Below are 13,609 nucleotides of genomic sequence, written 5' to 3'. Positions count from 1 at the left end.
ATCTCAAGTGTTTTAATTTAGCCATATATATCAATAATAACAACATTTTGTGAAAGGGGTAACATGCTTTATGTGGCATGCTAAATTGGGTAACAAGCTGAAAAAGTTTGGGAACCACTGGCCTAGGCTAAAGTAATAGGCTATTACAACCCTTACCTATGAAAATGTTATATTTATAAAATGTAAACAACCTCTGGCAAACAAAACCTGACAGTTTAGCTTCTGAAATTATTTATTATTATTATTAAAGATTCGCCGGTATTCTCCCGGCCCGGGCTTTTTCCAAGTGGTGGCCCGGCCTTGGCTCCCTCTTTAGGGAGTGTCTGAGACCTAAGTCTCCCATGGGAGGAGGCACAAGTACCTCTTCATCTTTGGGACCAACTGTCCCCAGGCCTAGCCACAAGCTAGGCCTCTCTGGTCTGCCATCCCCGCCCCAAAGGGGCTAATGGGAATGACAGTCTTATGAGCGAAAGGCTCGGGCTCAGGCACCTACCCTGCCCTAGAAAGGCTGGGCATGGTGTCGATCTCAGCTTCTGAAAATTAATGAATTCAGATGTTATTAATAAATAAATAAATAAATGCAACTACTTAGATTTTATATAGTTTAATAATACTATGATAAATAAATCTTAAATTCCTAAGCTACATTATAATATGTATTATATTTCCCAAATATATATATATACATATATATATATATATATATATATATATATATATATATATATATATATATATATATATATATATATATATGTACTCACCTATTTGTGGTTGCAGGGGTCGAGTCTTAGCTCCTGGCCCCGGTGTGTGTGTGTGTGTGTGTGTGTGTGTGTGTGTGTGTGTGTGTGTGTGTGTGTGTGTATGTGTGTGTGTGTATATGTGTGTGTATTAATAATAGTAATTATTATTACTATTATTATTATTGTTATTATCATTATTGATTTAAATACTATAATTTTTAGCAGTGTTACTTTTTATAAAATTTAAATTAAATTTTATAGTTCGTAATATATGCTCCTTAGGATGTTAGTCTTTAGTGGGTTTCAAAAGACGCATATAAAATTTAACTGTCCTTGTCTCCACAGATTGCGAGGAACTCGATACAAGAACTGCGGAAGTGGATTCAGAAGGTGGAGACGCTACCAGAGACGCACTTCCTGCCAGAAAAACAGGAGGTGGTGCCTGGCCACCTATCTGAGGAGGACCTCACCCTCGAGACACTCCTCAAGAAGCTGGAGGAGCAGTAGTAGCTACTCGGAGAAATACGCCACGTTCATGCTTCTCCCTGTATGTTTACTCTTGCTGTAAACCAGCCAACAGCGGCTATCACTTCCCAAATACCTCCAATATTCCTTCCAAATATACCCATTTGCCTCTTTCTGCTGTCGTACTGCTGACAATTGCTTGAGTGCTGAACTCATTTTTGAGTGCTGATCTTGTGCTTGAATACCGATCTTGTGCTTGGGTAATGATCTCGTACATGAATGCCGACCTCGTATCTAGTGCTCATATTTAGAGCAGTTTCTCAAATTTGTTATTTCAAGCAAGTCATAAAGATAACATGCCCAGAAATATTTACAACTAGATGTATTTCGGTCGCTGTGCGACCTGAGCAAGGTATCCCCATATTGCGTAACCTTAGCTCCTTCTGTGTCAATGCTTGCTAAATAAACAGTGCAGAGTGCAGTATAAGTTTCTAACGCAGTTAAAGATTGGCGATGAAGATTTAAAACAAATAAGACAATGTATTTTACAAGTTATCATAAACCAGAAAATAGTGGAGCCAGGAAGACTGGAAAATTTACTTGACCTTATTTTCACCCCAAAAATAAAAGATGACCTGGTACGAAATATAGTATCATCAAAGACAGTAATTCAGATCACTACCTTACTGAAGTTCAGACTTGTATGCACAGGGATCATGACCAACAAAATGCAAACAGATACGAGGATGCCTTCACCAAATTTAACTTTAACAGCAAGAACATCAACTGGGATCATATTAACCATGTCCTTAACGGAACATACTGGGAAGATATCTTGAATAATATGAATCCAAACCAGTATCTTGGATCAACTCTGTAGCATTTGAAGTGCGCTCAAGCAACATTCCCTTAAGAAAACAGAAAAGATATTAACTAAAAATAGAGAGAGAGAGACGCTCCCTCTACAGGCGAAGACAAAAACTCGGTTTCTCAAGAGTGCTAAACTATCTGAAGTGCGGAAGGATACGCTGACTAGGGAAATATAAAATATTCAACTTGAATCGTACATGATCCAGGAGAGACATTAGCTAAAATCAGTTAAGGAAATTGAAAGAAATCAGAAGCATTTCTTTTTATATGCCAAAAAGAAAGCAAAAAGCACATCCAGTATCGAATCCTGGTTCATATAAGATGGGATTTACGCTGACAGCAGCAAAGAAATGAGTGAGATAATGTGTGTAGTGAGCCGTTAATCGCACTTAAGATCGACAATCCGAATGATTTTATGAACGAAACTCAAAATCCTGTCAATATATGACAAATTTCTGACAACCTGAACACCACTGGACTTCAAAAAAAGCCATTGGCAACATGCTCATCCACTTTGCCCCAGAATCGTGCAACTCCGTGTTCATCAAGAAATGCATGAAACCACTTTTGTGTGCTTAGTCATGTGGGTCATCCGACAGTCGCTAAAAACAACGGATACCTGGAGAGGGTTTCGGGGGTCAGCGCCCCCGCGGCCCGGTCTGTGACCAGGCCGCCACAAATGTGGCAGCAAAGCAATAGCAAAAAATTACAGACCGATAGTTGTAACGTTCCACATAAAAATCTTTGAAAGGGTCCTAAGGTGTAAGATCGCCAACCACTTAGATTCCCAACAACTACGCAACCCAGGGCGGCATGGATTTAGAACAGGTCGCTCCTGCCTCTCACAACAACTGGACCACTATGACACGGTTTTGGATGCACTAGAGAACAGAATGCAGATATAGTATACACAGACTTTGCAAAAGCCTTCAGCAAGTGTGATAATGGTGTAATAGCGCACAAAATGTGTGCAAAAGGAATAACTGGAAAAGTGAGTAGATGGATCTTTAACTCTCTAACGAATAGAACACAAAGAGTAATAGTAAACAGAGTTGAAGGTTACTGTAGTGAAAAACTCTGTCCCATAAAGTACTTTCTCCCATCTTTTTCCTCATCCTCATATCCGACGATACTAGAGTTTGCATGAGTGTTATCCATTGAGGACACTGTAAATCTCTAAGCTGATATAAACCAAGTTTTCCAATGGGCTGCGGAAAACAATATGATATTCAATGAGCACAAATTTCAGTTGCTCCATTATGAAAAAAAAATGAGGAAATAAAAGCTACAACTACACAGTAGAACGGAAAACTAATATGAAGTACATGTGTAGGAGTGATAATATCAGAGGATCTCGCCTTCAAATCAAATTATTATCACAACTGAGAAAAATGATAGGACGAATAATGAGAACCTAAACAAGGGTTGCTATGCCAGTGATTATCCTCTTTAGTCACTCGTTTTCTCTGGGTTGGAAAACTGATACACACGAGTAGCCCCATTCAAGGAAGAAAAATTGCAGAGCTAGTGAATGTACAGAGAACCTCCAATGCACATATAACTTCGGTCAAGCACCTTAATTACTGGGAACTTTTAAAGTCCCCTGACTTGTGCTCTTTTGGAATGCAGGCGAGAAAGATATATCATAATTTACACCTGGAAAATCTTAGAGGGATTGGTCCCGAATCTGCAGACAGAAACCACTTCCTATGAAAGCAAAAGACTGGCCAGACGGTGCAACACACCCCCAATGAAAAGTAGAGATGCCGTGAGTGAACTAAGAGGAAACACAATAAGTATACGGGGACTAATATTGTTTATCACCCTCCCGTTATGCATAAGGGGGATTACCAATAACCCCCCTAGCCGGGCTGTGATTCGTACGTTGGATTGCGTGTGGCCAGCAGTAACACAACCTGGTTGATCAGGTCCTGATCCACCGAGAGGCCTAGTGATAGACCGAGCCGAAGGGTAGTTGACCCTCAGAACAACCTCCAGATAGACACTATTATTCCCATTTCTTCAATAATATGGCAAATTAGGCCATGCATAACTTAAAACTAATTAAATCCATTCACTGAAACACGCCAGCCTTGATATCTTAAAACGCGCACGTAGCTTAAGTTTGAAGCTGCTTAGAATATGCGTTATGAAGTAATTATTGTTGAAGGATGAAGCCAGTTGGACGAAACACTCAGTATTTATAGCATGGACATCAGTATTTCAATTTCCACGGTTTTTTCCATGAAAAAGACAAAACTGGGACCTACAGAGGTCAAACTCATTCACAACTTTCCTCTAAGTAAGACTGATCAACGTTTAAGGTTTAAGTATGCATGTAAATAATTATGTACGTTTTGTTTAAACTTTGAGCACTTTTTTTTGCAATGGTCTTGAGATCACATATGCAATATGCACATAAAGAGTACAGTATGTAGATTAACCTGGGATACTCCTATAAAGTCAAACACTGCGAGTTTTTTCACAGAAACCAGTTTGATTATAATGAAACTGACACACTAAAACGTACACAACCTATAAACGGGGTGAATCTTCCTTTCAGGAAAAAACATCAGCACTAAAAGATTAAACCTGGCCAGAAGATACGTTCCCCAGTTATTACACTGAATACAACAAAATGGACACATACACAGCCAAAACCAAACAAAAAAAGCTTCAGCCATTTCAGAATTGTTTTAATTTAATCAGGGAATTGGTCCTACAATTTTGGCCACAGGACACCTATATATGCCAGTTGTTCCTAGACTCTTGGCCTAGTTGCGGTACACCTCGTGTTATGAGCAAAATGAAAACTTAAAAAATGGACGAACCTAAGGGAAAAAACTAGCAACACCCTGAAAGTTTCCCTTCAGGAATACCTAATACCTAAAAATTCTAATTACTGTAAACTAAAGCTCTGTAAATGAGTTTCTGATTAAGTTAAAGCTGTGTAAGTATCTTTTTTAATTACTGTAAACTAAAGCTCCGTAAATAAGTCTCTAATTAAGTTAGGTTGTGTATGTGATTTTGTAATTAGGTTAAGAATGTAAATGCACAGCAATAAATTTTCTCGAGGTTTACAAAGCGTAATATGTTACGTCAGGTTAATTGCCAGTATGGAAGTTTGACAACAATTAACTCAAAGGCAATTATATCCTTAATGTTCCTTAAGAAGAAGTTTTTCATGCATATTTTGAATTTTAGGGTTTACAATATATTGCTGACAAGATATAGCATAGAAAATTACTTCTTAGGGTTAACTACGTCAATTAAAGACAGAACGTGTCGTGTCTCGTAGTATTTAACTTGTTATGTCCTGTGGTGCCTTGTTGTAAACACTGATAAAGTCCACTGTGTGGGCGAAACGTTGTCAATAAAAGATCACATTATACTGCATTTGTTTTTTTTCTTATTACTTAAAAATCCTCCAGCTTTACTAAGATCCTCTCATTATTAGTTAAGACTCCTCCAACATTATCTAAGACTCCTCCAACATTATCTAAGACTCCTCCAACATTATCTAAGACTCCTCCAACATTATCTAAGACTCCTCCAACATTATCTAAGACTCCTCCAACATTATCTAAGACTCCTCCAACATTATCTAAGACTCCTCCAACATTACTTAAGATTCCTCCAACATCACTTTACATGCAGATAATTACCCAAACAATGTTTTGCAATAACGGAATTATCGACACATATACACAGTAAGAACATTTTAAACATAAATCCTTATTTAAAAACCTTTTGCTTGTCGTCGAGCGAAACATCGTCGAGTGAAACGCTGTCTTTCATTAAGGTTTTGCTCTTCGTACAGTATTTTCTTACCATGTTCCAATCAAAGTGAATACAGGTAAAAAAAAACTCAAAGGCACCATTGTTGCGGTGCAACTGGTATTACAAAAAGCCTCAACATGGCTCGCGCTGATCACCCACTGATGTCTCGCATTGATAGCCCACACTGATGGCTCACGCTAATAACCCACGTTGATGGCCCACACAAATGTGATGAGAATGTTATTAGTGCAATGCGGATTCCTACTGTAATGCTCAATTCGAATCCAAAAATGCTTTCGTTCAATTGCCATCCACCACCCCCAAAAAAAGGGGGAGGGGGGTTTCACGAGAGAAAATAATCAAAAGGTTTGAGGTCATTTTTATTGTCTATAAAAATATCAAGTCCTAAAGATTACTTACTATACGCTAATCAAGCCTAAAGATTACTATCTTTCGCTAGTCAAATCATAAACGTTACTACCCCTCCATTAATTAATTCCTAAACATTACCATCCTTTCCCTAATCAAGTCCTAATGATTACTATTCTCAGGTAATTAAGTCCTAAACATTACTATTCCTCCGCTAATCAAGTCCTAAACATTACTGTCCTTCCACTAATTAAGTCCTAAACATTACCATCCCTCCGCTGACTCAACAAACTTTCCCATGATAACTAGGATATGTATGTAACACCTGGGTGACTATTTGAAGATTCGCCAACTTGTGGCTTTTTCAATTCAACAGAGATAATATGTCGGTTCTGTATACTATTATTCCATTATTTTGAAGATACACTCTCCTGAATATTCAAATAAATAAAGAAAATCTTTATTTAGGCTTATGGTACAAAATATACAAAAAAGTTTTATAATGGCTTTGAAGGCTCACAGATTTTAGGGGAATAAAATGTATATTATGTACCAATAAACCAATAAAGTTAAGCAATGTGACTTAATTCTATTGGGGTCTCTACCTCTGAGCACGTCTTTCTTTTTTTTTTTTATATTTTTATTTAAAACAACACAATACATTAAATAAATAAAAGAACACAGTATCAGTTCTTACTCAAAATTATAAATCTCATTGTCTAAATGAACACAGACGATTAACGTTGTGTTGTCACACCTGTCCATCATCCCATATACATTACATCCAATGTAACTATGTTAAGTAAGATTACATCATTATTATTATAACCAAGGAAAACCCAAACCTACAATCTGCATTATTTTTTCCACTTTGTTATTTATATAATATTAATCCACATAATCTTCAAACTTCTTTACAATACTCATTATTGCCAGTGCCGACACAGCTGACACTTCTACCCCCCCCCCGTATGTACAGTCCCCATTCTAAATAACATACATTAATTTCCTAATGAATGGTCATTGAAAACAATTTCTACTAAAATAACCCAACCAAGCAGACTTCCAAACAAAAACAGTCAGGGTCATTATAAGACATGTAGGAACGAGTCCTGCAATCATATATGTATACATATACGCATGCATATACACATACGTGTATGTGCACTTATTCATAAGAACAAACTAAATCATACATAGAAATAAATCGCTAAATGACATTGTCTGCAAATAAACTAAATATTACAATCTATGATAGAACTATACAAAGACATTGGTTCCCCCAAACACACCTACATACACAAAGTTAATGTTACTGATTAACACTCAATATATAATAGGACCTTCCATACAAAATAAGGGGATATATAAACCCCATCAAATACTTATATATTTTCGTACATAGTGCATAATGTACATATTCAATACAATAATAAAAAAAAGAGGTGTATGACAAGGCTAAATCTATCTTCAGATTAAAAATATACAAGACATAACCTCACATTATACATATAAATATAAACCTTCCTATATAAAATGATTCTTATAACAATAAGGGAAAACCGAAAATCACATACAACTTTTGACTCTGTGATTTTACAAAAATTCATAAGGTCTACATACTCCTACAATAAACTTTACCCACATCAACCACCGTGCAAACTAATCAACCATACCTCACCAGGCTTCCAATCACACCAAGAGGGCGCACCACTGAAGAGACCAACCCCTTGCCTCTCACCCCATACTCAAACGGAGTAAACGTTCAACAGTAAGTCCACGATATCCCTCCGGAAAACTAATTACCCACCTTCCCCCATATAATTGTTTGTTCCTACATGCTGTCCTATAAAAACTCGCCGCCAACGCTTTTATCCTAATGTTCCCCTCCACCTCCCTCATCCCCCAAGAAACATACAAGTAATCAACTATTACATAACTGATAGCCCTTCCCACCTCTTTGGGTACCCCTTCCATATCTAACATTAAAGCCCTAAGGGGTGATATCTTTCCCCCCCCCAATAAAAAGAAAACCCTCTTCAACCACAATCTTACCACCTCCAATGCAGAACAAAAATATACTACATGAAAAGCCGTTTCAACTTCCCCACAAAAAGCGCATGACGCCTCTTTCACAAAACCCATTCGTCTTAGCACCTCTTTCGATGCTAACGTCCCCATAAGAAATCTATATACTAATTCCCTCGCTCTTGCCGGTATTCTTAATTTACTAAATTCCACCCATATCCCTCTCCAATCATATGTGGGATACACTGCCATCCCTTGCATTGATTCCTGACGACGACCCACACCCACTAACCGTTTTACCTTGAGTTTTTTAACATTGCATACCTTTAACATAAACCGCAACATGTCTTCACACTCCACTAAGTCCCTGCCACCCCACCATTTGCGGATATCCCCCATCACCTCCCCCACCCGAAGACCCCTTTCCCCCGCTGCCCGTATATACCTCTGCTTCACATATAGCGCCTTCACCCTAGACCCTAATGCAATCAATCCCAGTCCTCCCTGTCTTACCGCAGTCATTACTACATCTTTGCCCAACCACGCCCTCCCATAGCCCCACACATACCTTAAGACCCTTCTTTGCATTTCCATAATATCCTGACTTCGTAATGGGTAAATTTCCGCCACTCCCCACACCTTACTATAAATCAGCGTATTTACCACCACAACCCTTTGATGCAAGGTTACATCCCCGGCCCTTAGACCCCTCAGCCTACTCAAAGCTCTGTCCATTACCATTTCTGAATTAACCCTCCTGCTCTCCTGTGCATCTGCCAAAAATAAAATCCCACAAATCTTTAGCCTATCTACAGTTATCCAGCCAAACTCCTCCCCCAAGGTCCCTCCTACCCAAGCCCCTACCTCCAACAACCGTGATTTCTGCTTATTAACCCTCATCCCAGTAGCATTCCCAAAAATCTCAATTACCCTTCCCACTTTTCTTAAATCTTCAATCCCATTAAGTAAAACAGTTGTATCATCGACATAACCAACAATATTCCCACAATATCCTCCACTCTCCCCCAACCTTCCCATCCCACCATCAACCAGAACATAGAAAGGATTCTGCATACATGCAAAGAGTATTTGGGAGAGTGGACACCCCTGCCTTAAACCCCTTCCCATGCTTACTGAACTACCCAACCTCCCATTTACCTGTACTCTCATTGATGCATTCTCATACAAAGTCCTCACCCATCCAACCACCCTCCCTCCAAAACCCATTCTCACCATACTCTCAAACAAAAATTCCCTATCCACATAATCATAAGCTTTCTCCCAATCCAGACCTAGAATACCTCCCTTATTACTACCCTCAAGGAAATCCCGAATACGACCATGACCTACCCGCATACTCCTCCCCGGGATACCAAACTGTCCCCCATGTATCACCGACCCCATGACCTTCTTCAGTCTATTACCCAAAATTTTCGCAAAAACCTTGTAATCCGCGCACATCAAAGATATTGCACGGTAAGCACTCAACTCTCTACCCCCCCCCTTCTTTGGCACCAAAACTATGACACCCGTACTTTGCGATATGCTCAACTTCCCACTAGTTAACATATGGTCCAATAGCCTAACAAAACACTGCCTAATACACCCCCAATGTGCTCTATAAAAATCATTTGGTATACCGTCTATCCCTGGTGTTTTCCCGGTACTCATCCCGAAAACTGCCTCTTCCACCTCAACCTCACTTATACCAACCTCCAACCCCACTCTATCCTGCTCACTTAAAACGCTATGGAACCCCCCTTCAAAAATACCCTCCCAGGAACCCCCCTCCCTCCAACTCCATTTCTCTCTAAACCAACTATCAGCATAGAGACTCATACTTTCCGTATTGGATAGGACTCGACCCACTGGATACCCTCCCACCCCAGGGCTTGTCTCCAATTGTAGAATGGTGGTTACACTCTGTCGGTCCCGAAATTTACGTAAAACATACCCAGACGGCTTATCACCCCACAAAACATCCTCTAACCCCGCCCTAACCCTAATTGCATCAAACCTATCATTGTGTAATTCAGCTATTCTACTCCGCAGTCTGTCCATATCATCCCTCCTACCACCTCCCCCAACATAACAATCCTGCAACTGTCCCTCCAGATAATTTTGCAACCCAAAACGCCACCTCGCCTCCTCTCGTCCCCTAGCCTTAAAAAAATTCGCTATTCCAGGTTTTGCCTGCATTTCCCACCAATCTAACAGATCTATCTCCCTGTTCCTAGCCTCCCAAAAAGGCAACCACCAATCACTGAAAAAAGGCCCCTCCCCCTCCTCCTTAAGAAGCCTTACATTTAATTTCCAGTACCCAGAATAAATACGCACCACTCCATCCCACATCAAATCTGCTATTACCGCTCTGTGATCAGAAAACCCCACATCGAAGGTTTGCACCCTCACAACATCTATACCCTGCTTAATATAAATTCTGTCTAATCGCGCTTCATATCCCCTACGGACGAACGTATGCTCCACTAGGTAACCCCCCCTCCCCACCACATCAACAACCCCAATATCTCGCAATACATCCCTCAGCACACTCAGCACACAACCCGCCCCTCTCGGTTCGACATCACCACTCCTAATCACACAATTCCAATCACCTCCTATTACTGTTATAGCAGGCAAACCTCTCAAGTGATACAGCAATACCTCTCTGACAAAATCTACTTTTACCCTGGTATTGCTAGTTGCTGGCATGTAAACTCCTACAAAACTAGCTCGACTCTCACCCCAGACACCATCCACCCTCACGACCCTCCCACCCCCCCCCTCTTCCCAGCCGATGACACGCAAGGGGCTGGTCTCCTTTATCGCCACTGCTACCCCACCTTTCAATTGCAAACCACTGGTAACATACATCCGATATCCTTTTAACCTCAACACACAACCAGCCCTATGATTATGCTCTTGCAAAAAGCAAATATCTACATCAAACCGCCGTAAAAACCACTCCAACCAAACTTTCTTAACCTCAGTCTTAAGTCCATTGACATTAAGCGTGACACTTCTGAAAATTATAGAAGTGGCGGCTTTCCCCTATGCCGCTGGGATTTACTCGCTGCACTTTTCACATTACGTATTCCTTTACCACTCGAGTTATCCTGTGCAGTCACCTCCCCCCTCCCTCTCCCACTGTGCAACTCAGGCGCACCTCTAGCACTATGAGGCATCGGCTCCACAACCGCTGCCCATGACTTCTTCCCCGGCCTCTGCCCCGGGGTAATAACCTCGTCTATCTCTGATGCCGCAGTTCTTTTTCTAGAACTTCCACTTACACACATCTCACCCTCAGACGAATCCTCCTGGTGTACCTCCACGGCCACCACACACTCCAGCCTTTTCTTACTCAAGTCTTTCTCCACAATTTGTTGTCCCTCCAGCTCTCCAACTTCACATAAACTGAGGACACCTTCTACACCAGGCTCATCCCCATCCAAAAAATCCTTGATGACATCTGCCAGTAAACCCTCCTGAGTCGAAGCTTCCTGGACTAAAGACTCCTCAGATAACACCTTCGACTCCCCCGACTCCCCTGGGATAGTGACACACGTCTCCTCCTCCGCCACCTCCCGGTCGACCTCCTGGCTCCAGAGATCTGGCCTCCGGCCTCCAGAGGCAACAGAGCCAGGCACCAAATCACACGACTGTTGAATCACAATCGGCGTTTCCAGAATTCGAGGAGCCTGCCTCCTAGGACACTGGGCTGCCATGTGCTCATAAGAGCTGCACAGACGACATGTTTTTCTCTGACCCGCATAGTACACATAAACCTGTGTTCTACAACCGGTCATCGTTACATAGGATGGTATAGGTCTTGTTAAAGACATTTTAAGGGTGTAAGAACCTTCTGGCATTCCTTCATACGGACCATCCCTCCATACCCCCATGGTTGCAGAATGCACTGTCCCATAACTGCGAAAAAACTCCTGTAGTCCATACGCCGTAGCCTCGAAGGGTACATTCCGTACCTTCACCCATGTGTAGTACTTAGAAACATCATGTAACACAACATCCATCGCTGAATTCACACTCATGCGTTGTTCCTGGTACTGCTCGACAATTCTTGTGTAGAAGCCGGCTCTCAGAAATTTCACGAAGATTCTTGACAAACCATTAAGAGCGACGCCATATAATTCCTCGTTGGGGATACCATATGTGTCCCTGATGATGTTAGGGAGAAGTACGTTCATCGTATCTCCACTTAACGTACCACGAACCAGCTCTATGCAGATAGTATTTACTCTCCGTACTGTATGTTCAGCCATTTTGATATCCCAAAATGAGCAGCGCACGTCCACACTACTCAATGGTTGTTGATGTACTGTGGTAGCTCGCCTGAAAAACAGCAGAGGGGTGCTGGGCACAACCTCACTCCACCGTAGTCAGGCAGCGAATGAGCACGTCTTTCACACTGATGTCCGTTCTTTGTACTCAGGAGTCTTATTAATAACGTGTTCTAAGTCTGTCCTGGTCTGTAACGGGGCCCATGATATACGGAACCATTAACATATAGCAGGACAGATATAACAGGTAATCAGGGTATGGAAAGTTACCCCCCTCCCCCCAAAGAAAAAATGTTGGATACCCTAGTGTGTTCAGAAGACCCTTGGTATGTACAGGATACGTAGAATGTGGACGATATCTCAGCCTATGTAAGATACCCCCAACATGTGCAGAGTATCCCAGACATGGAGGAATGTCTAGTCTGCCGCGCCAACTCCTCACCAGGTAGACAGCAGAAGCAGCAGCAGCAGCAGCAGCAGCAGGATCAGATCATGCATACATGCAAGGCGGACCAATTAGGACCTTATTGGGGGAGTGAGACGGAGCAACTCCTGCAGGATAGAGGTTTCCTGGGGTTTCCCCGGAGGAATCAAGATTTTGAACTTTACGTTCAAGTAAAGTAAGGTTGTGTTTACCTTGTCAAGAATGTTACCATGACACCGGCTTCCCTAGTCAATGATCAAGGTAGGAGCCTGACGTACGAGCATTCACCTCTCATGCTACCTCACCAATAAGCGAAAATATATGAATAATACTGTAAGTGGGTTTAAAACGAATCAAGTGTATTAAAATTATGGATGGTATACACTCGCGTACCAGGAAGAATTTGTGTGATATGAGGAAAAGAATGAGGCTGTGTCGATACGAGAGTTTTCCCTCGGTGAGGTGGGTGGTAAGGTGGGTCTGGGTGGGTCAGTGCGCTTCATGAGCTGGTTATGTACGTAGGTGTGTTGCTATACCTCAGTGTACGTATGTGTGAGTGAATTCTTCCCGTATTATGTTCTTTCTTACAGTGATTTCATAATACCAGATCAGTCGCAGTTTTAAGCACTGTT

At 41.3% G+C, this 13,609-nt stretch overlaps 2 protein-coding genes across 5 annotated transcripts in view; both read left to right on the top strand.

The window, feature by feature from the left end:
• Positions 1-5,469, top strand: part of LOC128693319 (SET domain-containing protein SmydA-8) — a 62,230-nt gene extending 56,761 nt beyond the window's left edge. For both annotated transcript variants that reach the window (XM_053782939.2, XM_053782938.2), the window contains exon 13: positions 1,089-5,469. In XM_053782939.2, coding sequence (XP_053638914.1) covers positions 1,089-1,250 — 162 coding nt within the window. In that variant the 3' untranslated portion in view covers positions 1,251-5,469. The remainder of the gene's footprint in view (positions 1-1,088) is intronic.
• A 7,998-nt stretch (positions 5,470-13,467) lies between these two features.
• The window catches only part of LOC128693168 (uncharacterized), a 587,947-nt gene continuing 587,805 nt past the window's right edge, over positions 13,468-13,609 (top strand). The window contains exon 1 of one of the 3 annotated variants that reach the window (XM_070089473.1): positions 13,468-13,519. The gene's annotated coding sequence lies outside the window, so the exon portion shown is untranslated. Of the gene's footprint in view, positions 13,530-13,609 lie in introns of all 3 variants that reach the window. The other 2 variants (XM_070089477.1, XM_070089479.1) reach the window with 2 other exon arrangements.

Source organism: Cherax quadricarinatus, chromosome 28 (assembly GCF_038502225.1).
Source record: "Cherax quadricarinatus isolate ZL_2023a chromosome 28, ASM3850222v1, whole genome shotgun sequence".
NCBI lineage: Eukaryota > Metazoa > Arthropoda > Malacostraca > Decapoda > Parastacidae > Cherax > Cherax quadricarinatus.
Note: the sequence above shows the minus strand (reverse complement) of the source record. Positions and strands in the feature narration are given on the sequence as shown.